The sequence below is a fragment of the Amblyomma maculatum genome, chromosome 2, assembly GCF_055883805.1.
Source record: "Amblyomma maculatum isolate TAMU_Amacu chromosome 2, ASM5588380v1, whole genome shotgun sequence".
In the NCBI taxonomy this organism is placed as follows: Eukaryota; Metazoa; Arthropoda; class Arachnida; order Ixodida; family Ixodidae; genus Amblyomma; species Amblyomma maculatum.
The window spans coordinates 133142406-133167756 of record NC_139345.1 but is presented as its reverse complement, the minus strand read 5'-3'; the positions used below and the strand labels follow the sequence as shown (position 1 = coordinate 133167756).

General features: G+C 50.5%; 1 protein-coding gene across 1 annotated transcript; it reads right to left on the bottom strand.

Moving 5' to 3' along the window:
- Positions 1 to 4676: 4676 nt before the first annotated feature.
- Positions 4677 to 22440, bottom strand: LOC146199923 (alpha1,4-N-acetylgalactosaminyltransferase 1-like). The gene is made up of 2 exons (XM_084592231.1): positions 21870 to 22440; positions 4677 to 5946 (listed from the first exon to the last, which is right to left on the bottom strand). Exons 1-2 carry the CDS (start codon positions 22438 to 22440, stop codon positions 5123 to 5125), a joined length of 1395 nt encoding a protein of 464 aa, XP_084448357.1. The 3' UTR covers positions 4677 to 5122.
- Between the last annotated feature and the right edge of the window lie 2911 nt (positions 22441 to 25351).

Below are 25351 nucleotides of genomic sequence, written 5' to 3'. Positions count from 1 at the left end.
CAGCAATTTTGTTTCAATCATGGTTTAAAAACTTATGTACCCCTGTGTAAAAAAAAAAAAAAAGAAGAAAAGTTTTGCTGATGATTGGACTGCCATCATTTCAACTCTATTTCAGATATCTTTACTTTACCCTCCGCAGTGTAATGAATGATACAGTGGCACTTGCAACATTACATCAAGCAACGCCTTGCGCACGTATTTTTGCTTTACAGCACTTAGGTAATCCTGTAAAAATATTACTTATAATATGTTAAAAAAGCCACAACCTATTGTAAACAACACTTAGCCTTCTGTGTTTGATTTTACTAGAAAACACCGAAAATTAGGATAAGACATGACACAACCTCACTTGGGGAAACCGTACACAAAATAAGATCGCTTTGATTATGTAAGAACATATACCTGGCCATTATTGGTCGTAAATATATATAGACCAAACCAAGCCCGCCACTTTTCACTGAGCAAAATAAATTGGTACAACTTGTTCTCTCCCAGACTGAAGCCCAGACAAAACCGCTAGAAATCTGCGAATTTTCTGCACGCTGACCCTCGATATGGGTAGCACTTGTAATACATGCCACCTTTCGCAGCAATGATTTGCTTACAGTCGAACGTGCGAACATCGATAAATTAAGACCACCCCAATTAGTTGTTTTCAACAGTATGTATTAACATTCATCGCTTCAGTACCGTTTCGAATCCTCGTAGTCTTCAACGATACTCCGAGATACCTAGCTGGTGTAAAATACCACGAAATATTTTCGATCGAACAGGGAAGTTGCGTTCGACCACAGTGCATACCAGACCCCAAACATTTGTCCCAGTTGGCTTCGCTGGCGGTTTGCTTATAAAAGCGAGTATCATCTTCGATTGCATCGGAAACGGTTTCTTTCTTATGAGAGAAAACGGTTATGCCGCCAGCACGCGGCAATATTTTTATTTCTTCTTCCATAGATCTAAATCAATCGATCCTTTCATTCTAAACCAGATTTATACAAATTTGCTCTGTATACAGGTAAATAAATAAGGAGTAAGCGGACAATCTTGTCGAAAAAATGATCGTGTATGAAAGCCTTCTGCAACCTGCTCATTTAAGATGATGCTAGTGAAACAATTTGCATGACCCATTTGAACTCCCCTCAAGATAAATGATCCTATGTTTATCTCATCCGGTATTGAAAACAGAATTTCGTGGCAGGCCCGGTCAAACATCTTCTCCAGGTCTAGTTGCATCATCGCTGCACGGTCTTAAAAACCATCGAGTCATTGCAAAATGCTCCTAGCTACGGGATATTTGTATGCATGCTTCACCCTTTAACTCAGCATCTTTGCTTTGACCCATACAATATCTTTTACTCTCTGTAACCGTTTCGCTATAAAACTTTCATAAACATTTTGTAATCCACATCGGCAAGTGTCATCAGCCGATGTTACCTTTCTCGGAGCAATTTGACAGCGCCATCTCGGTAGCCGGTCGCTCCGCGTGCTAAGCTGCCGATTTTTCACTCTGCGCTTCGGATATATGTTTGCAAACAGTCCCAAATTTAGCGTTACTGACGCTTATTCAAATAAAGTGCCGCTTTCCGACATGGCCATGTAGGAACATCGGTATGTCCCGGATTGATATCTGAGCAGTTTCGTAGCCCATGATGTGGGGCGACGAAAGAAAACGTTTTCGGCCCACTTATGACTCTAACAGCAAACGAGTTTCAGAAGCAGAGGACGAGCCATGGCGCATAGCGCAAGTTCCCACTGATGGCTCTTTCTGTGCTAGGGCTAGAGCGAGAATTTTCTTTGAACGAGCTCGCCTGTGCTGTTGAGGTCACCGGCCTGAGCCTCGCCTCAACAGGTGCGACAAGCTTCACAATCCGATGGCAAAGTTTGCGAGCGAACAGTTACCTACCGACGTGAAGTGTGCCGAGTTCTTCTAGTGTTTCCCAAGCAACCGAAACCTTTTGAAACTTGTGGAATTTATTTTATTAATCCCCGTCACCAACGCCTGGTAGAGAGGTCCTTCTCCCTAATGAGGAGCTTGTTGAAGGATGAGGGGACAGGATACGAGTTAGCTTGCAAAGGCAGAGCTGCAGTGAAGCGGAACTTGCGCTTGAAATGAGAGAACATCTTTGAATACGTCTTGAAGCAAACTAGACCGCGTTCTAGAAGCGGCCAGAATTAGGTACATGTTTAAGGTCGCAACAGTAAATTAGGCTCGCTCTGAATCAGAAAATAAACACTTGGCCTGCCCGCTGAAGAGGATTTTACACCATGCTCTACGCGCAATGTAGACAAGTGCAGCCGCGATCTGTGTGGGACATTTTGGTAGAGCGTTTCACCGGCTTAGTTTCCGAGAAACAACAAACCGCCGAAAAGAAAACTACAAAACGAGGCGGTCCTGTGATATGAGTCTATGAACACATTAATATGTATGTTAACTTGCTTAAAGTTTGTAACTTCCATATCACATGTCATGTAATAACGGTTAACATTCTATGTAAGTAGTACTCTCAAGCATAATCAAGAAATAGCAGCAACAGAAAGACACAACGGTGCAAACGGTAAAACAGAGACACTCACAAACGTAAAATTAGGCTGAATAATGTTGGTCTTGGATGAAAGTAGAAACGATTCGACCCAATTGCAGGGATTTGGGAGCCTCCCGTAGTTCATACACAAAGACGTCGAACGAACGTCCGTCGAAGGCGGCGGTCTTACCGGAGAGACGGGAGGCCTCGAGGACGCTGTGCGACGGCGGCTCTAGTTACCGCGGGCTCTCGCCGGTGGGTTCATGTGCCAGAAGTGAATTTAAGCGGTGTATATTCGTCCCCATTTTATGCTATCAGGCATTAATGAAGAATTGAGTAGCGGACGCTGCCTTAGCTCTCGTAGGCGGGATCAAAACAGCGCGCACTAAAAAAACTCACCAAGTAGTTGACACACTGGAGAGACGACGTAAACACCACATTTCGACGTTACATGGCTGCCATCTTAAGACTGCGTAAAATTCACGAATAACTGAAAGAATCACAGAGTTACGGCTCTAGATGGACGACATGGCAACACAAACAGACTAAGAAACTAAGACGCACATATGCTGCCACATGTTCTGTCCTACTGGCTTGTAGCCATTAGGTTTGGTTTAGTTCACGGCGTTTAACATCCCATAGCGACTCAGCCTATGAGAGACACCGTAGGAGGGCTCGGGAAATTTCGACCACCTGGGGTTCTGTAACGTGCACATGGCATCGCAAAGTAAACGGGCGCCTTGCGTTTCGCCGCCGTCGAAAAGCAGCCGCCACGGCCGGCATTCGATCCCGCATCCTCAGGAAAGGCAGTCAAGCACCAACCACTGCACCAACGTTGCGGGAAGTTTGTAGCCATTAGTTCTTGCCCTCGTCCTTGAGTATCGAGTAGATCAGCAATCCCAAAGATACGATGAGAATATCCCTAGAGGGCAGAGTGCTGACTTGTCTTAATTGTCACCGCTATATTGTAAGTCGCTGGGCATACCGTGGAAGGCATCGGAGAGTTGGCGCATTCCGGCCGCAACGTGCTGTTATGGGTCCCGGAAATGCAGCAAACTTGGGTCACATTATTCCATAGGTGTTGAGTATATAAGGTATTTCGGGAAAGACTTCACGCAATGTCGACATTACTGCAGAGCAAAAATAAAAAACACATAAGAAGAAACCGCACAGGACACGCAAGTCACTGCTTGGAAAAATTGACCAAAAGCTCGTGTTACTAAAAAAGAAGAAAGCTGCTGTGTACATTCACCAGCGAAGTTTTATTCATTATTTCGACGCCCTGTGTTAGCAGCTGCGTAACTCTCAGTGGTTCCGCAACAATCAACTCTCGTCTTGCTAGGAGTCACCTTTTAAGTAAATAAAGGTGAGGAGTGCACAAAATGCTGAACACTTCGACTTTGGTGGGCGACATTGAGCTGGCAATAATTATAGATATAAAACATGCTCGCATAAGCAGCTGCTCGATAACATAAAGGAAGCGAACGTAACACAAATGACCGCAATAAATAGAACAAGAACGTACTCATGTTTTTTAGAACGACCGAACTAGATGCACATAAAGAATATGTGGGCATAATTCCTTCGGCAACGCAAGACGCTTGCTGCTGCTTTTTGTTGCGAAAGCAACACTACACCAGCCAGCCTGGCTCGTCGCGTATGCTCGTATGCCGTAGCCGCAGATGGCAGGAGCTGCCAACTTGAGTCTCTCGTTTCACATGAGACGGTTATGTCAGAATCAGCCTGCCAGGACGCCGGTATTCATGTTACCACTATAGGTCACTCAGGCACGTTTATACGGCTTTGTTAAAAGCGGGGCTTATATTTGGGCTGGTAGCCTACGCTATATCGTCATACTCTTAAAGGCGGAGTTTAAGCGTCCCCCATATTTAGATGCAATAAACGCCTTTACCACCACTGCCTAAAGCACCGGTGAAATTTGATGCATTCAACAGAATGCTGGTTGCGTTCGATGCAAAGTTCGGTCGTCCGCAGCCGAAGCTTTCGCTCCGCACTCGTATGCCGTAGCCACAAATGGCAGGTGCAACAAAACCCTCAGGAGACGTCGTGCAGAGGAAACGGGTGAAGAGGGCGCTGCACGTCTCTAGAAAAGAAGGGAGAGGGCTTTGGCCGGTTTAAGCGTTGAGCGTGGAGACGTCGAAGGTGGTCGGCGCGCAGACTTTCACCAAAGAGTGGGCGAGCACGAGTCGGCCACGCGAGAGTTTCACCGCCGCTTCACGAGCAACCCATTTGCAAATTTGTGACCGTCTGTTCCATAAAAATGATCTAACACCGATGAGTGAACTTATGCATCCGACTCTTCATTTGGCCAAAAGCATAGCCATGCAGCCGTTTCTTTAGAAATTTAACTGTGGTAACCGGAGCTAAACCACAGCCAACTTTTCGACTATGTATAGCTATTGAAATTGATCAGTCTTGCTTCTGTGTACAGAAGTTGGTATTAAGGAGCGACCAGCATATTCGCGCTGTAAAATGTAGCACAAATAACCTGAGCAGTTAGTCTAATCAGATTGTTTCTCGCCTGACTGGATCATCTCGTGAACAAATTCCCGTAATAAAGCTTACAGGATACATACACATCAGAAGTACGACTGCAAGGAGGCCAGTTCGTACACATTGGGACAGTGGACCCTAGCCATGACGTCTACCGCGCAACCGGATCCTGGCCTCACGCTCCTTTCTTTACTGAGCTTGTTCCAGAAATGTGCACCGTAGCTGCCATTTGTAACCTTCATCACCCACTCCGTCCTGTCACTCTCAAAAAAGCTCTCCCACTCCTGGTACGGGACAGCCAGGAACGTATTCTTCTTTAGAAAGTTGACGTGCTCGTGGTGTTGTGCATATTTAGGCAATATGGACATGATCTCAGGGCCGCACGTAGCCCACACTTCTGGGTCGTAATTGTATGCGCACATATACATGAGAGCTTCAAGCACAGGATGATGCGCATCAAAGAGCAGTATTCCATTAGCCACGGTACCGCTGTCGTCTTGGTAAACTGCACTGTTTGTGATGCCATTGAGTGACCTAAATATTATGACGTCGCTGTCAAGGTATACGCCACCTCGCTTCCAAAGCACTGCGTATCGAAGAAAATCGCTCAGATGCGCTGTGAAATACGGGCTTCTCAGAACAGCTCCTTCTGTATACAGTGAAATCAGGGGAGTCCCGGCAAGCTCTGTGCTCTCATTCAGCGGCTCCGAGCTGAAGTTTGGTAGAGCAGAAAGCACACGGTGGTACTGGCAGTCGGCGTCGGTTATGTTTCCTGTCGAAAGGAGGTGGACGGTGTAGTGCGGGTTGTGCAGGCATGCCGACTCGATACTGCAGGCCTCCCTGGGAGTTAGCGTGCGGCGGGAGGAAGTTTCCAAGAACCAGATGTTGCGTTTGGCAATGCCCTGCATATCTGCAAGCAAATGAAAAAGTACTGGAGAGTTCAAACACGAGCAAAGGAAGAATGTAGGATTGTTTTGAACAATCATCGGTGAAAAAAATATATATTTTGAAATAATAAATATTAAAGAAACAATTGCAGTGGTTTAACAATGGTTGAAAAGAGCTAAGCGACCGATAGCTCAGTTGCGCATATTTTTGCGTGCGTGATGTGTGGCGTTTTTTTATTCTACTCCTCGAGACCTTTTCAACAATACGTGACTTGACTTTGTTGCGTAAAATTAGATTTGTAATCACAATGAGCTTACAAACGTTAATTAAGACCTGAAATTGGCTTGATATAAGCTATCCATCAGTATATAATGTAATGTTCTAGCCTAAAGTCCAATTTTATTCACACCTGACATATTGATGGTAAATGCTTAGTACCTACAATCAGTCCCCGCTATAATTGTTGTCGACTTAAGCTATCCACAAATGCATGACTAGTTAAAATGTTTATCACAGTACCTAATAATTTGTAATTATTTTCAACGCGTAGTCAGTAAAGCACAATTATACTTGACATGAGACCCCTGCAGCGATTTAAGAATTATGTTGCTATGGCTTCATCACGGTTCTCCATGGGAATGACTCGAAGACTTGATTGATAACGAAACTAAGCTGGTGGTCAAAAGGACTTAAAACAATTGTCGCTTTGATAAAAGAAAAGTTCTAATGACACTCTAGTTAAAGTAAATCTGGAAATAACCCTGCTTGCAAGACAATGAAAAATAGGATAGCCGGTGGTGGCTCAATACTCCTAAGCATTTTTCGCATGTTTAGCGGCGAGGATTCCTAGGAAAGAAAAAAAAAAGATCTTAGAAAGGGACGGAGTCAGGTTATGAAAATAGCAGCGGTGGACTGGCAACATCAGATGCTTAGCGCATTATCCTGGAGTTCGAGGAGGAAAACCATTTTCCTAGACTGCGCGCCAGTGTAGCCTCCACTGAGTGTCGATTACTAAATAAATTTCCTGGTTTAAGCATGGCTTGAACCTAGTTATACGAGCAGAAGCTTTGTTGAGGGTGGCGTTGCAAGGTTCAGCAAGGTTGTGCATGGTTTGAATTAATGGGACGCCCAAGATTCGCCTCTGAAGCAGACGTTACTAAGGCGCCTTTAAAGGAGTATAGACGCCAATGTTTGAAGTGTCGGTAGGAATACGGTTTTCGGTTGTTTTTCTGGTTATACAGAGATGCTTACCAAGTAATGCCAACCTCTCATTTTGCCGCGACGATTATTTTTTTTAATTTCATTTCAAATGCAAGCCAGGCAAAGACACCTTTTTACAAAACCCATCGACAGTGACATCTCTGTGATGAAAATGTGTACATAGGCAAACAACAAGATGTTATCAAACTACTGTGACGTGGAATCAGCAGAGCTAAGAGCAGCGACGACATAGGATAGCTCACCTTGTCTGCCCTGTCTGTATCAACTGGGAACACCAGGGAAAGTCCTGCACTTTTGCTAGCTTAATTCAATGGTTTTTCACACTCTCTTCGTTGCTGCATGTTGTAATTATTTCACCTGGCTTTGATTTCGCGGTCGGCGCGTTTTTCAGCGCACACAGATCGGACTTCGAAAAGGGGAAGCACAATTTATATACTCTATTCAGTGACGCCGCACTCGTACAACATGAACCTGACGCACATTAAGGCTGCCTGCTGTACGCGGGTCCCAAGGGCATTCCTGCACAAGTGCACAGCTTTCGGCAACGGCGCTGCCCACTGGCATGCCGGGAGGCCTGAACTGTGCCGCCGCTCGGCGCCTACAGTAGACGTCGCTAAACCTAGCTGGTTTTACATCGAAGTGGCAGTGGCCGACGATTCGGCTTGGGCTGACGGTGTAATAAATGTTGACCTTTCGCGCAGCTTTACTGGGAAGCCCATCTCGTAATAAAATAAACTCTTGATTCGCAAGACGCCTTCAGCAGCGGAGCTAACAGACGCCGGGCGAATCGCACCTGGCAGCAGCAGCAAAGTGGATGTGGGAAAAAAAGCTCGCTAGTATCGCTGTGGTCACTCTACCAGCATCTCAGTATAGGTCAAACAAACCTCCCAATTTTTTCGGTATTCATGATCCTTTGTACGGATTTGTTATGCATACGTATAAACAGTGATCCGCGATAGATTACAGATAGCAAAGGCTATCGGAATCGATCGCGGCGGCCACGGCTTTGCATGCTCAGATTACTTTGACAGCGCAGATGGTGCCACATGCTTGAATGGCGCCACTCAGGCCTGCCGCGTCGGGATCAGTCAGTGCGTGAGCAGGCTTGAGCATGAGTTGGTTGGTTAGTTGTACAACTTTTAATTCCATCGGAAACGGAGAGTCGTGCGCCCGCGGATTAGAGGCTGGCAGGTAGCCCTTGGCTTGTTGCGGCCTCTTCCGCCAGATGGACGCATGGGAGCCGCGTCACAGATGTAGACGTTGGCTGATTGGGCCATACTTTTTATTTTTACTGCGAAAAGAATTTTCTTTTTCGGACGCCATCTTGGAGCTCACAGCACCGGCAAACTGTGCTTAGAGAGCAGCATCTTGACAGTAATCAGTATCTTTGTTCAACATGTCTAAGCTGCTGATATTTCCTGCCCGCCAACCGCCAAGCTTTCGTGCCAGCTATTCCTGCTTTTTCACTTCGCTGGCAAGTGGGTCGAAATCAAAGTGCTCGGCAATGTCAATACCATCCGTACCTTCGGAAGAAACAACCTCGGAAAACTAATTTTGCTACGCTGAAACACTGCTCGACGACGATATTTTCTTGCACATGCGATCGCAAGCAGACGAATAACGCTACCCGTATGCGTCATTAGATTGTATAGGTACGTGTCGTCAGTCTTGCCAGTAGAAAGCGCTCGTACGGCGCGCTCGCAACTTTGACGTCATCGCGCTCGCTCGTGCTCGGAGAGCTCGACATCGACACTGATCCTGATAATAATTCAGCTGTGTTGGGGCTTTTTGGGTTGTAGTCCCTCTGTTTTGGACCATCGCGGATTGTTTAAAGCAACAATCCCGAAACACAAAATTTACGTGTCTATAATGCTTAACAGAGCCTTTTTATTCCTTAAATCTTTTACGTTTTCATTGGTTCACAGGAAGGGAAAGGCGCAATATTGTCCCTCTTGTTTCTGTGGACACATGACCCACGCCGTAAAGGAGGGTTGGAAGGTGTGATTGAAAGTGGAAAAAAAGTTAAAGATGGATTAGCTCTCCTACGCCTGGATATACGTAGCGAAAAGCAGTGACTACCTCGGAATCTAACTTCTGCGCCGTTCGATAGCAGCTAAATTCTCCTTGGATTTCATGTCGAGCGCGTCCAAGTTAACCAGCGTTATTTAATTCGTTAACAGAAAAGGAAAGGCGCAACATCTGTCTCATGGAAGGCAAGAAGCGCCGCCCGGCGGCGTTAGAGCGCACTCGTTCCCGCTTGGTCCTCATAGCTGATGGCAGGTGGGTAACGTCACATCCTTGACATCACCCTAATTGAGTGACAACTATTTTAGTATTTGGCACTTTCAAATTGCGCGCCAATCGCAGTATCTGTCACTCGCGGAATCCCGCTGTCATCCTCACGGTGCACAAGCGGAATTATGAACAGCGTTTCACGACCAGGTGCGTGGCTAAACTCTCCTTGGCTTCCATGTCGAGCGCGTCTAAGTTCACTGGCCTTCTATAATTCGTTTACAATAAAGGAAAGGCGCAGTACCTGTCACTCGATGGATGGATGGATGGATGGATGGATGGATGGATGGATGGATGGATGGATGGATGGATGGATGGATGGATGGATGGATGGATGGATGGATGGATGGATGGATGAATGGATGGATGGATGGACGGATGGATGGATGGATGGAATATAGGAGCATCCCCTTTGAGACGGGGTGGTAGCAGTTGCTAACATGCTCATTTTTTCCCCCGATATCTTAATTATTGTCTTAGATTGGTTAACTATACCATCATTCTGTTTATTGGATTTTTGTTCCTACATAACTAACATTACGTCACTTTTCTGCTTTTACGTCAACAATCTTCCAATCGTTTTTGCTAGCTTCCACAGCAGGTTCATTCACCCGGCCACTAGTATCACTAAACCCCAGAACTTCAGGAAGAGTTACTGCACCTGCATCAACTTCCGGATGGATACCATTACATTGGAGTATAGTATTGCCGCCTAGCGTTGCCAGGTGGCGCATGACTGAGTGAAGGACGACGAAGTGTCGCTTGCGGGTTTTGCGTCTGTGCTGCTCACCGCTGTTGTATCAGAGCTATCCCCTTGCTATTCTTGATACCCTCAACTACCTTGTACGTGACATTCTGGTGGAGGTGCTGGGTAAGATCACCTATGCAAGAGTCTCCGTCTGATAGACGTTGCGCCAGCCCTGTGCCATTGGACGCCCCCGTGCATCGCTCCAGTCGACGGCTCCAGGGACTGTCTCCGGAGTTTCAGCCATCACCCGCCGTCATGACATCTAGTGGTTCTGATCAGCAGGCAACGGGCGTCGCACCGGCCAATAACTACACCTTGCAGGCCCCACGGGTACCGAAGTCTTTCCATGGTGACCTCTTTTAGGATGTGGAGGACTGGTTCCTTCAGTTTGAACGTGTCGCTGCTTTTAACCATTGACTATACTGCCAAACTAAGGAACATCTACTTCAGCCTTGAGGATGGCGCCCGGATCTGGTTCGAGAACTGAGAGCAACTGTTAACATCGTGGCGGGAATTCCGTCGTCAACTGCTCGAGGCCTACACTAGCGCGGATCGTCGCGAACATGCAGAACGTGCCATTCACTCCCGCATCCAGATGCCGAATGAGAGTGTCCAAGCGTACGTCGAGGACACGACGCGCCTCTTCAGGCGAGCCGATCCCGCCATGTCCGAGGACAAAAAGGTCAGGCACTTGATGCAGGGTTTGAAAGAGCAACTGTTCGCAGGCCTTGTGCGCAACCCACCCTCGACTGTAAACGGATTCCTTGCGGAGGCCGCCACAATGGAAAGGGTGCTTCAACAACGTGCCGCGGCTCATAACCGTCCTATCCATACTGGCACAACTACGGAGTCATTTGCATCCTCCGAGCGGCATCCTGATGCTTTGCGTGAACTAATTCGCTGTGTCGTGCGCGAAGAACTGAGAAAGTTCTGGAACCCCCTGCAGCAATCGCCAGCTTCCGTTTCTGCTATAGTGCAGGAGGAGGTACGACAGGCGCTCAAGAGCCCTTTTTCGCCTATAGTTACGAGGCCGCCATTGCTGTCGGGGACGGAAAACCGTCCCACATATGCGGAAGTTCTGCAGAGTCAGGCGCCCCCTTCACCGTCACCCATTCCCGCGCCGCCTACAGTTTCGCTGCCCTCGATGCAACCAGTGCAGTACTTCGACGAGCGTCCCCTGCCCCGACGAAAAGCCGACATTTTGCGCTCGCCTGACCGCCGTCCACTCTGCTTCCACTGCGGTGAACCAGGCCATCTCTACCGGGATCGTCCTTATCGACGCCTCGGTCTTCACGGCTTCCGCATCGACTCGCCTCCTCCCCGGTTTGGTCAACGACCCCGAGTTATTGAAGAGTACCTGGCGGAACAGCGTTCATCTCGTTCGCAGCGTCTGTCCCGCTCCCCTTCACCAAGGCGCTCATCGACGTCCACACAAGGTTCCTCGCGAGAGGGGCAAGGCCGCTCGTCTAGTTCTGGTCGGGAAAACTGAAAACAGCGACCTTCGGGGGCGAGGCCGCTGGTAGTCGCTGTGTTGAAGACCTCCCGTCGTCGCCGCTTCGATCCGACCGCGAGCTGCTGGTACCGTCCCCTAGGGAAGCCAAAAGCGTTTCTCTGGACATTCCTGTTATTTTAGACGGTCGTACTACAGTCAATGCATTAGTGGACACCGGTGCGGATTATTCGATTGTGAATGGTCGCATGGCGACTGTTTGGAGGAAGGTGCTCACTGCTTGGCCAGGTGTGTACCTTCGAACCGCTGGTGGTCATATAGTTACCCCAAAGGAGATGTGCACGGCTCGTATTCAGATTAACAGATATACGTTCGTCATTGGCTGCGTCGTTTTGAGTGACTGTTCCCGTGACCTTATCCTCGGCATTGACTTTCTGCGAGAATACGGAGCAGTTATCGACCTACGAAATAGACGCGTCACATTTTCGATGGGACAATCTGCCGAACGAGATAGTAGCAGTCCTTGCAATGCCGCACTTCGCGTTTGCGCCGAGAGCGTCTCGCTGCCGCCGCGAAGCACTGTTCTTGTGGAAGTTACCTGTTACGATTTCCGTGCCGGCGATGCTGTAGCGGAAGCGAACCATTCACTCCTGCTTGCTCATAGCATCTGCGCTGCTCGAAGTTTATTGTCGCTTCACAATGGCTGGGCTGCACTCCTTGTCACAAATTTGTCTAATGAGCACCGGCACTTATTTCCGGGAGCTGCTATCGCTTTCGCTGACCCTGTTACGCATGATCCGGTCTGTTTTACATCCACGGCAGTCGAAAATAATGAGCCATCTCTCGACAACATCGACATTAACTGCCACTTGTCGGAGGAGAAACGGCGGGCTTTAGAGCTACTGTTGCTGGACTTCAAGCACTGTTTTGCTTCTTCCTCGAAGGTTCGTCGAACGCCCATCACACAACATCGCATCATTACTTATGAAGACGCTCGCCCTATACGACGCAGCCTTATCGTGTGTCTGCCAAAGAACGAGAAGTGATCCAGACGAAGGTTCAGGAGATGCTGGATGATGGCGTTGTGCAGCCTTCACAAATTCCGTGGTCTTCACCAGTAGTTCTGGTCAAGAAGACGGCACTCTTCAATTTTGCATCGACTATCGGAAATTGAATAATGTGACAAAGAAAGATGTATACCCGTTGCCGCGCATCGATGACTCACTGGGCAGATTGCGACGTGCGTAGTATTTTTCATCTTTTGATTTGAAAAGCGTCTATTGGCAGATCGAAGTAGACGAAAGAGACCGAGAAAAAACCGCATTTGTCACTCCAGATGGCCTATATGAATTCAAAGTAATCTCATTTGAATTGTGATCTGCCCCAGCTACATTTCAAAGGATGATGGACACCGTCCTCACTGGCCTCAAGTGGCAGATATGTCTTGTGTACTTGGACGACGTATTCGTTTTTTCCGAAACATTTGACCAACACCTCGAACGCCTTCAAGCTGTACTGGAAGCGCTCCGTTCTGCTGATCTCACGCTAAAGCCCGAGAAGTGCCACTTCGGGTATACAGAACTCAAGTTCCTTGGCCATGTTGTGAGCGCTGATGGGGTGCGCCCGGATCCCGATAAGACTGCTGCCGTCGCACAGTTTCCCGTTCCAGCTAACAAGAGGGCTGTTCGACGCTTTCTTGGCCTGTGCGCATATTATCGGCGGTTCATTGCGGACTTCTCTCAAATTGCGGAATCTCTAACGCGCCTCACAAGGAAGGACACCTCCTTTGTGTGGAACTCTGAGCAGCAGACGGCCTTCTCTTTGCTTCGCGAGCGCCTTCAAACATCCCCTGTTCTGGCGCACTTTGATGAAGCGGCTGACACAGAGGTGCACACTGACGCCAGTAGTATCGGTCTTGGCGCGGTCCTTGTTCAGCATCAAGACGGGATTGAACGAGTAATAGCCTTTGCTAGCCGCACACTCTCTCGCGCCGAAACGAACTACTCCACCTCGGAAAAGGAATGCCTGGTGGTTGTGTGGGTCACTATGAAGTTTCGCCCCTATCTTTACGGCCGACCATTTAAAGTCGTCACGGACCATCACTGTTTGTGCTGTTTGGCAAATCTGCGAGACCCATCGGGACGACTTGCACGCTGGAGTTTACGACTTCAGGAATTTGGCATAACTATTGTTTATAAGTCAGGCCGCAAACACGAAGACGCTGACGCGCTGTCACGAGCCCCCGTTGACACTGGCGATGCTGCAGCCGATGGCGACAACGGCGTTCTAGGAGCTCTCAGTGCATCTGAGCTCAGGGATCGACAAAGAGCTGATCCAGACATTCATCGATTATCTGGAAGGGCGTGATACGACGCTCCCTCGACGCCTATCTCGGCACATTGGTTCATTCTGTATGCAGCAAGGCGTCTTGTATAAAAGAAACTCCCAAGGCCAAGAAAGAGCTTACCTTCTGGTAGTACCATGCGAACTCCGTGCGGATATTCTACTTGCTTGCCACGACGAACCGACGTCTGGTCACTTGGGTTACTCACGGACGCTTGCTGGAGTGCGCAACATGTATTACTGGCCAGGACTCTCCGCAACTGTGAAACGCTATGTAAGAAGGTGTCGCGAATGCCAGCGCCGTAAAACACCGCCCTTGAAGCCTGCCGGATTTCTCAAGCCCGTTAGAGCACCACGTATTCCGTTCGACCAAATCGGCATGGACCTCCTTGGCCCTTTCCCTTTCTCGCAGGCGGAAACAAATGGATAGTAGTCGCTACTGACTACCTGACCCGATACGCTAAAACAAAGGCTATCCCTCATGCCACAGCTTCCGAAGTAGCCGAGTTTTTCATGCATAACACAGTCTTGCGGCATGGCGCCCCTTCGTATGTCATTACCGACAGAGGGACAGCTTTCACTTCGCAGCTCATCGACCACATATTTGAGTAGAGTTACACGACGCATTGCAAAACCACAGCGTACCATCCGCAGAGCAATGACCTTACCGAAAGGTTAAATAAGACGATTGCTGACATGTTGTCAATGTACGTCGATGTGCAGCACAAGACCTAGGACGAGGTGCTGCCGTACGTCACATTTGCGTATAATACAGCCCAACAAGAAACAACGCGCTTCACACCATTTCGACTTGTGTACGCGCGTGAAGTTCAGAGCATGCTCGATTCCATGCTCCCGTGCCCAGATGATGACCAGCTTCCCCCAGATGCCCAGCAGTATACCATCCGCGCTGAGGAAGCCCGCCAGCTTGCCGTGTGCACATCGGGCGGCAGCAGACCTCTGACGCGCACCGCTACAACCTCCGGCACCGCAAGGTTCACTACAAACCTGGGGACAAAGTCTGGGTGTGGACACCAGTTCGCCATCCAGGCTTGTCAAAGAAACTCCTTTCCCGCTACTTCGGGCCTACAAAACGTTGCGTCGTGTGAGTGGCCTCAGTTATTAATCTATGCCAGACGGCGCCGCACTTTCAAAACGTCGAAAGCCCAGCTCGGACATTGTGCACATTGTGCGGCTGAAGCCGTACTACCAACGATAACGCACGGTTTCCTCACGCGTCCCTCATACAATATTTTACTCTGAGCTTCCCGTACTTCGAAAGATGCCCAGCCCATATCTCCCTGTACCGCCTCATTTGTGGTTTTGCCATGGGCACCCAGTGGTAATCGTCCGACGGGTTTCTGATGTATTTCTAATGTCGTCTGTGCCTCTCATTTTAGGCACGCAAACCGCATTTCCGAAAGTAAGCCAGGGCACCATTATTCCGTACCAAATACCCCTCAAAACCTCCTACTTGTTGTATCCGGACAATGCCCTATGCTTCATTACCCCGGCATTCCTTCGCCCTTTTGCCTTAAGTGATTGCTCATGCATGCTTTTCAATATATACCAATCCTTCGTTTATCCATACCCCGAGATATTTATATTCTGTCACTCTTGTCATTTCATGGTCTTGTATTTTAAGACCCTGATCCATTAAGCCGTTGAAAATCATCAGACCCGAATTAACTGCGCTAAAACTGAAGCTTAGAGCGTCCCCTTCGTTTCCGCAATACTGAACTAGAGTTTGCAATTTTTCCTGACTTCTGCTAGCAGCACAAATCGTCTGCATATATCAAACCGGAGAGGCGCTGTTCTACCGCCTTTACACCGAATCTATACGACAGGTTAAAACCTAGGTTACTTTCTTGTATCCTCCGTTCCAGATTTATCATGAACTGCAGCGGTGATAGAGGACACACGTGCATCTTTTGCATCTTTTGCATAACTTGACAGCTTCCGTACTTCTGATCTCTTCTATTGTAATTTCTACTTCGTTTTCCCGGCATATTTCTTGTAGGAAATCTGGAATCTCGTGACCGATACCTTCCTGTTTTAATATGTTCCTCAGGAGTTCCCTTTTTACATTGTCGTACGCCTCTTTTACGTCCAAGAAGGCGAAATACAAAGGTCTATTTTGCACTCTAGATATTTCGATGCATTGGGTAAGCACGAACAGGCAATGATCTAAGCCTCTACCATTTCTAAAGCCGTTGTGAAGTTCTCCGAGTGTCTTGTTACCTTCTACCCATGCTTGCATCTTTAATTTTACCGCATGCATCACCAACCTGTATATAACAGATGTTATGGTAATCGGCCTGAAGTATTTTATGTGCATCATTTGTCCTTTCCCTTTATAAATCAAATTAATTTTACTCTGCTGCCAGCTGTCCGGAATTTGTTTATTCGTTATCACTGTTTACAAAGCTTTTAACAATGTTTCATTACTTCTTGATAATCAGCTTGATCGAAATTCCATCTATTCCTGTAGATGCGTTTTTAGGAACATTTTTTTCTCCCTTTGTTTCAGTTTAGATTGGTCAGTTTTAAGCTCTTTTGTATTCTGCTATCTAGTGTTGCTTCCTGAGTTGCTGAGATTACCCTATCGTCGCTCTTAAATGACTCGGCAATAATTGATGTAATGTAGTTCACTGAGCTGTCTCCCTTTAAACAAGTTCCCTTGTTATCGTGAATCCGGTCCTGCTTTCTTTGATTCTTTTTCCTAGCCAGCCTATATGATTCCAGAATTTTTTTGGTCCGCCTCTAGTGGCATCGTGTATGTCAGCCATCCAGCGATCGGTGGACTGCTTTATTTTACTTTGGACGAGGACCTGTACATCGTTTCTTTTGTCGATATGATTCCCATTTTTGGTCTATTTCCTCCTGAGATACCTCTGCTTTCTTTGCCTCTCGGTGTTCCCTTGAAGCTGCCCGTCGTTGTTCAATGGCTTCTCTGATTTCCTTATTCCACCAGCTCCGTGGCTTCCTCTTTCCATTCCAGTGGTTTGCTACTTTAACCTCCCTAATGTTTCTCCTTGTGAGTAGTTCTACCTGTACAAAATCCCAGTCTTCTATGGGGCTTTTCTCTATTGCTTCCTCTATGTCTGCTGCTATCTGTGCTATTTGATCGTCATTTAATTTTGCGTTTACTTTTTGTCTAAGTTCAATTTATTTTTTATTTAAGGGCCCCATCAGCAGACTAATGCGTTTATGATCACTTCCAAGACTACACTCTCCTTCTTCGTCTATTTCCATTTTTGTGACCTTGCTATAAGTTCCCTGCGACATTAGATGGTAGTCAATGGTCGTCTGCCTGTTGCGGAATTCCTACGTGATTTGTGCCTGGCATTTTGTTTCTCTATTTACAATAGAGAGATTTAGCTTACCGTGATCCGCGATCCGCTACCGTGATCCGCCACCGCGCGTTCCACTGCGCATGCCCAGATCCCCTCGACGCCGATAGATGGCGCCACATGCTTGATGTCGGCACATAGACCTGCCGCGTCGGGACCAATCAGCTTGTGCGCCCCACCCACGCGCGGTAGAGGGTCACGGTGGCGGATCGCGGAACACGGTAAGCTAAATCTCTCTAGTAACTAGGTCGTGTCGTTCACACTCGCGGAAGGCAAGAAGCACCACCTGGCGGTTGTTGGAGCGCACTCATTCCCGCTTATTCCTCATAGCTGACGGCAGATGGGTGATGTCACATCCTTAACGCCATCCTAATTGAGTGACTTAACTGTTTCAGTATTTGGTACTTTCAAATTGCGCGCCAATAACAGTATCTGTCACTCGCGTAATCCCGCAATCCCGCTATCATCCTCACGGTAGACAGGTGGAATTATGAAGAGCGTTTCACGACCCGATCCAAAATGGCTTTCAGGCATGCAGGCGTTGATGCGAGGAAAATAAGGCTATATTTTAGCGCAGCCGTTGCGAGTGTTATTAAAGTTTTCAAGACGCAAGACGAAGTGCCCGAGTAGCTTCCGAGAAAGACGTGTTGCTGCAAATGCCTGATTTGTAATGAATTACGCAGCCCAAGTCGCGTGGTTTTAACCCATGTTGTGTGTTTGTGGAGTAATGTTCTCTGTGTAAAATCTGATAATAAATTTGGTAATAAAGTAAAAAAAAGGCGTGGCACAGCGGAGAAGCGGTCGGCTGAGGATCCAGAGGATGGAAGTTCGTTGCCCGGATAGAGACTGTTTTTTTTTCTAATGAGGAGGAGTCGCACACCTCTTAAGCGTTGCTAGGCAACGCTGGCAGAGCTTGGCGAGGGTGCTGCGCAGCTGGCCTTGGCTGTGACGTCCCGGCATACGGCATAAGCGAAGCCGGCTCCCACCCTCGTAGTGAAGCTTTTCGATTAAAAAAAAGAAAGAGGGGCCTAGTGGAAGGCTTCGGAGTAATTTCTAATACCTGGGGATTTTTAGCGTGCACTGACATCGCACAGTACACGGAAGGCTCTTTCTTTCGCCTCCATCGAAACGCAGCCGTCGGTAGCCGGGATCGAACCCGGGTAATTTGGTTTTCTGGGAAGGGAAGGTGCCTACCTCTCTCACTTTTTGGTGGACACCTACACATTTAACTAGGTCTATGTTCATCATCATCATCATCATCATCAGCCTTACTATACCCACTGCAGGGCGAAGACCATCGGTTATCCTCTCTTCGCACCACATGTCCTGCCCATACCCGTTTCTTCTTCTTGATTTCCACTACAATGTCAGTAACTTGAGTTATTTCTCTGACCCAGTCTGCACGCTTCCTATCTCTTAATGCTACCCCTACCATTTTTCGTCTCATAGCACTCTGTGTTGTCCTCAACTTTGCTTGATTGCAGCCTAGGTTGTCCTGATTCTATTAGCGATTACCTTAGTAAATACCGTATACGTAACAGACAGTAGCTAATATGTCTGTAAATTTTAAGGTCCTTAGCGTCTCCTTTCTTATGAATGAGGATAATGTTTGCCTTCTTCTGTGGTTTCGGTACCGGCGATGGCACCAGGCATAGCGTAAACAGGGTGGCCAGGTTTTTTAGCAGGTTTTTTAGCACCAGGTTTTTAGCCACCTGGTGTCCCAGATGTTTTTAGGTGGCACCTGGAAGGAAAGGGCGCCGAAGTGGTCTTGCGTGCTGTGCGCGGAACTTTGCCTGCTGGTTGAGCTTCGTCCCGTCGTCTTAGTCACATCAAGCCCAGTTGTCCGTGACATATTTTGGTGTCGGCGCAGGGTATCGATCCCAGTATGTGTCCCGAACTCCTCCGCATACCCAGGATTCAGGTCCTGTGCCAATCGACACTCCTGTTCACCGCGCTAGCCGGAGGAACCTAGGCCTACCACCTGAGCACGGGCCGTTGGAGTTCAACACCGCAGGCGCCCCTCGACCGGCTATGCAAGGAGCTCCAGCTTACTACACCCTGCAAAATCCACGACTGCCTCAGCCCTTCCACGGCAGTCAGAGCGAAGACGTCGAAGACTGGCTTATCCAATATGAACGGGTCGCCTCGTTTAATCAGTGGGACGACGCCGCCAAGCTTCGAAATGTCTTCTTCAGCCTGGAAGATGGCGCTCGTACTTGGTACGAGAACCGAGAAGACGCCCTAACATCATGGCGTGAGTTCTGCCAACGAATTCGGGAGACCTATACCAGCGCGGATCGGCGAGAACGCGCAGAAAGGGCTCTACAGTCTCGTATACAGATGCCAAATGAGACTGTGACCATGTATGTGGAGGACATGACCCGGCTCTTCCGACGTTCTGACCCGGCCATGACCGAAGACAAAAAGGTGCGACACCTTATGCACGGTATTAAAGAGCAACTGTTCGCTGGCCTCGTGCGTAATCCACCAAGGTCTGTTGCTGAGTTTCTTTCGGAAGCTGTCACAATAGAGAGGATGCTCCAGCAGCGGTCTACCACTTACGACAGGCCGGCGGTCGCCGCTTCGGTTGTGGAGCCGTTTTCGGCCTTCGGGGCTACCCCGAACCTACGCGACATCATCCGCTCAGTTGTACGCGAAGAGCTCCAGAAGCTTTTCGGTGCTCCACAGCCGATGGTCGGCTCTGTAGCTAGCATTGTCCGCGAAGAGCTTCAAGCGTTGAAGCCCTCGGTAGCGTCCGCTGATCCACAACCCTTCCCCACGGAGTACCTGCGTCCAACTTATGCAGATATGGCGCGACGCCCTGCCACTGCTTCGGCGCCATTACCGCCACCCGATCAAGGCTCACTGTATTCCGCACACACTGAGCCGTTCGTCGACAACCGACGACCACCCCAGCGGAAGGCGGACCTGTGGCGCGCCCCAAATCGCCAGCGCCTGTGCTTCCATTGCGGGGAGCCAGGTCATCTCTATCGCCAGTGCCCCTATCGACACCTTGGACTTCACGGATTTCCCATCGACCTGCGTCGCCCTCCAAGAGGCCAAAGACCCCGGGATATTGAAGACTACTTAGCGCAGCAGCGCATGGCGCCAACTTCTCAGCGGCAGTCACGATCGACGTCCCCACGCCGACCATCGCCGCAGCGCGGGCCATCCCGGACGGCGCAGCGACGCTCACCAAGTCCCCACCGGGAAAACTAAAGACAGCGACCTCCGGGGGCGAGGCCGCTTGCACTCGACGTGACGAAGACCCCCTGACAAGGAGACTTGTGAGCAATCTGGATTTTACGGCACCGACGACAGTTCCTGCGCATGAACATCGACTCTCGCTGGACATACCCGTGCTTCTCGACGGCCATAAGGTTAGCGCATTGGTGGACACTGGCGCGGATTTTTCGATTATAAGCGGGAAGCTAGCAGCGCTTCTAAAAAAAGTCATGACACCATGATCGGGCACGCAGATTCGCACCGCTGGCGGACATGTCGTAACTCCTAGTGGCCTGTGCACGGCACGAGTTCAAATTCGCAGCTCCACGTTTATTGTAAGCTGCCTCGTTATACCTGACTGCTCCCGTGACGTTATCCTTGGGGTTGATTTTCTCCGGGAGTATGGAGCTATTAATGATCTCCGAAAGCGCACAGTGACATTTTCAACCGAGAAAGCTGCTGATACTGACGTCAAGAATCGCCAACGCCGTGCCGCCCTTCGAATTTCCGCCGAGAGCGTTTCGATTCCGCCACGCGCCAGTGTTTTTGTGACTGTTACTTGCGACGAACTGCGTGACGGGCATGCGGTCGCGGAAGGCAACCAGTCACCTTTGCTCACCAACGGCATCTGTACAGCGCGCAGCCTCATCCACCTCCGCGACGGCCGGTCTGATCTCCTGGTGACTAACTTCACCAACGAACCCCGGAATCTTTTTCGTGCTACTGCCATCGCGTTTGCTGACTCCTGCGGGCGATTCCTCTGCCCGAGGCATGCGCACGACAAAACACACAGTGGGCCGTGTAACAAACATTCTTTATCTCACGTTAAGCGCGGGCGTCGTCGAGGCCGTCCGGCGTCGTCGTCCGGGTGCCTGCGGGTCGTTCTCGTGGAGAGAGCCAGGGGAGAAGCAGGAGCGACGAGCCAGGAACCAAGAAGGGCCAGACGGCGGCACGAGCCTTCCTTTATAGACCCCTCGCGCGGGACCGGTTATCCCCGAACGAGCGGGGAGAGGGAAACCGGCAGCGCGCAAGGAGCCTTGGGAAGGTGGCGCGGCCGTTGAAAGCGCGGCGCGCCACGGGCGCTAGAGATATGTGGCGTGGACCCCCACATCTTCCCCCCCCCCCCTCAGCGTCCGACCCGGAGTCCGCCAGCAGGCGATCCAATTCGTCCGGGTCCGGGCTGACGTCCGTGGAGACCGAAGGGGGCGCTGGGGACCCTGCCCGCGCCTGGGCGATGATGGCCTCCGCCGCCGGAGACAGCAGCTCAGGCCGGCTCGATTGAAGGAGGCGTAAGGCTGCCTCCTCCGGGCTGCCCCTCTGGACGGGCCGTCCGGCTGCCAAAGCGGTCGCTGCGACCACTGCCCGGTGCAGCCGCTCCGCGGCCTCTGCACGGCTCCTATGCAGCGCCCCGGCCTCGTGGGCGGCGCGGCACACAAGCAGGGTGCCGCAGAGACCGCACAGGCCTGCGCGCTCCTCTTCTGTATAGTGGGCCGGGGGCTCGTTGTCCCGGTCCTCTAAGGTAAGGCACCGGAACGGCAGGGGCACCGACTGCGCGGCCTCTCCGCGGAGAGGCCGGGCCTGGTCTCGCCACCTGGACCCCGCGCAGTAGGAGACCGCCGCCCCGTCGGCGACCGTGGTCCAGGTGGCGGTGTGTCGCACAGTCCTGTGCCGCTTGGACTGCGGCTCTAAGCCTGGGGGTGGGTCCCCCGAACGCTTTCCGTGTCCCACATCACTGGGGCGGCTTCTCCAGTGCCTCTCCGGGCCGGTAGGCCGGTGGCGATGGGCACCGCGCCCACTCGTTCCAGGTCGCTGGCGCAGCCTCTGTTGCTTGTGCACCTGGTGGGTGCCCTCGATCCGGGCGCCGGGATACCGCCTGGGTGGCATGCTGTGAGGGGCAGAGAGGGGTTAGACGAGAAGCACGGGTTTTACCTGGTCCTCAGGTTGTAACGTCGGTTGCAAACCGTGCCACTACGTGCTCGCCTTCCCGAGGGAGAGATCGCTGAATCGCCTTGAGCTTCCACCGTTTCGCAGTTATCGTCCTTGCGAAGGTGGTAAGCTTTCAAGTCTGCGACGTGCACCGGACCAGCGGTTTCACCGCTCGCCAACAACCGCAGCTGGTAGGTGAGTGGCGTAGTCCGTGCCGTAACTTCGAACGGTCCAACCCACTTGTGCGCTAGCGACGCGGCGAAACCACGCGCTGCGTTACTAAGCGGGTGCGTTCTTTTCAGTACCAAGTCGCCCGTGTTGAAAACGACGTGACGACGACCTTTGTTGTACTGATCCGCTTGCTCCATGCGCGCGACATCGAGGTTTTCACGAGCCACGCGCTGCGCTGCCTCAAGGCGCTCGCGGAGCTTTGCCGCGTACTGCGTAAGCGGAGGGGGCGCGGGCCCCGCCGCGTCAAGTAGGGCGTTCTCTAGCGGAAAAGCGATCTCTTTCCCAAAATTCAAGTAAGCAGGTGTCATACCCACCGACCTGTTCACGGTTGTTCTAGTCGGACAGCCGTGCGTCGCAATCTCTGTGCTGCTCGGTCGTCGCGACCAGCATACTCTTAACATTCCGATTTACTCTCTCGGTTATGTTGCTCTGAGCGTGGTAGGGACTCGTTTTCCTGTGGCGGATTTGAAGCGCCCGACAGGAATCAACAAAGACTTTGCTTGTGAAATACGAAGCATTGTCTGTAATCAAGTCGGAAGGGAAACCGAAACGAGTGAATGTCTCCAACAGTTTCTCCCAAATCCGTTATGACACCAGCTTCCTAAGGGAGAAAACCTCAACCCACTTGGAATAGTAGTCCGTTATTACCAGGATATATTGGTGTCCGCGCGCGGAGCGAGGGAGGGGTCCCATGATATCGCACGCGACCACTTGCCACGGATAGTTGCTAACTACCGGCTTCATCATGCCAGCGGGTTTCCCCGCCCGAGGCTTGGCTACCTGGCAAACAGGACATGTACGGGCGTAACCCAGCACATCCTTTCTCATACCTGGCCAGGTCGCGACACGGCATAACTTGTCGTAAGTCTTACTGCCGCTGCCATGGCCTGCCAGCGCTGAGTCATGGAAGTACTGGAGGAATCGTTTCCGCAACTTCCTCGGGACCACGACTCGGAAGGGGGATGCAGTCGCCTCTTCCTCATCAAGTTGGGGGATGTAGCGGAGCAGTAAGCCATCATCGCCCAGCAGATACGCGTCGTACTTGCCCTCAGCGTTCCCGGTGCAAGCTGCACTACTCGCAAGCTCTGTCCGCACCCGCTGGCATAGACCGTCTGCTTTCTGGGCCTCAATTAGCTCTTCCCTACTGACCGCTACTCCCCATGACAGATTTCTCTCTGCCTCGCTTCTTGGCAGGCGAGTAGTCGCCGCCACCAGCTGCTGCGCCTTCTCTCTCTCGCAGCACCGCGCGGCAACTCTGTCCACCTCCTTTCTCTCTTTAACTACGCAGGGCGCGACACTCGCGTCCGCCCTCTCCTCCTCTCCACTAGCGGCGACGCCTCTTTCATTAAAGCTGGTCTGCGCCTCTTCTGCGCATCTGCCAGCCTTCAACGGTGCGCGCGATAACGCATCGGCCACCTTATTCATGCTGCCCCGGCGGTACTCAATGGCGTACGCGTAACGTTGCAACGTCAGCGCCCATCTCGCGAGTCTGCCTGCGGGGTTTTTCAGCCTCTTTAACCACGAAAGTGCCTGGTGATCTGTCTGCACGGTGAAAACCGCTCCGTCTAGGTACATGTCGAACTTTGACAATGCGAACATTATCGCCAGGCATTCCTTTTCGGTCACGGAGTAATTCCGCTCCGCCGATGTGAGCGTGCGGCTAGCGAACGCGACAGGGCGCAGCTTGCCCTCGTGTTCCTGCAACAAAACAGCTCCTACACCGGCATCACTAGCATCTGTCTGCAAGACAAACGGCTTGTTCAGGTCGGGTAGGCGCAAACTAGCGGTGTAAGCTATCGCGCGAGCCAAGGCAACAAAAGCGTCGTTCTGTTCCTTGCCCCAGACCCACTTCGAGCCTTTCCGCAACAGCTGGTTCAACGGCCTAGCGAGCTCTGAACAACTAGGGATGAATTGTCTGTAGAAGGCGACCATTCCCAAAAACCTCTGCAAGCTTTTCACGTCCGTCGGGCAGGGGTAGTTCAGAATTGCCTGCAGTTTGTCATCGTTCGGTCTCAAAGTGCCATCATCAACCACAAATCCCAAGAGGTTCACTCTCTTCGATGCCAACTGCACTTTCTTTGGGTTGATCGTTATACCCGCACGTCTCATTCTTTCAAGAACGGAATTCAAATGAATGAGATGCTCTTCGAACGACTGTGAGAATATCACGACGTCGTCGAGGTACGCCATCGCGTAGTTGAACCTTGCATCGCCCAGCACGATGTCCATCAATCGCATGAACGTGCTCGGTGCATTAGACAAGCCAAACGGGAGTCGAGTAAATTCAAAGAGCCCGCGGTGACAGGTGAATGCGGTTTTCTGAATGTCACCTTCCGCCACCTCAATCTGCAGGTACCCTCTGCTTGCATCCAGGACTGTGAAGAACCTTGCGTTCCCTAACGCGTACATCACAGCCTCGATCGACTGGAAAGGGTACGCAACCGTAGGCGTCAGTGAGTTGAGCTTTCGATAATCAACACACAGCCTGACCGAACCATCTTTTTTTTGGCGCTAGAACCACTGGGGACGCCCAGGGACTTTGTGAGGGTCTCACCGCGCCGGTATCTATCATCTCGTCAAGGGCGCTGTCGAGAAGCTGTCTCTTATGCGCGCTTAACGGCCGCGGGTTACATCTGAA

Coding starts and splice junctions, on each gene's coding strand:
- LOC146199923 (XM_084592231.1), bottom strand. CDS start 22,440: ATGCCACCCAGGCGGTATCCCGGCGCCCGGATCGAGGGCACCCACCAG. Junction 5,947..21,869: donor CGGACGGCCCGTCCAGAGGG/GCAGCCCGGAGG, acceptor ATTTGCTTGCAG/ATATGCAGGGCATTGCCAAA.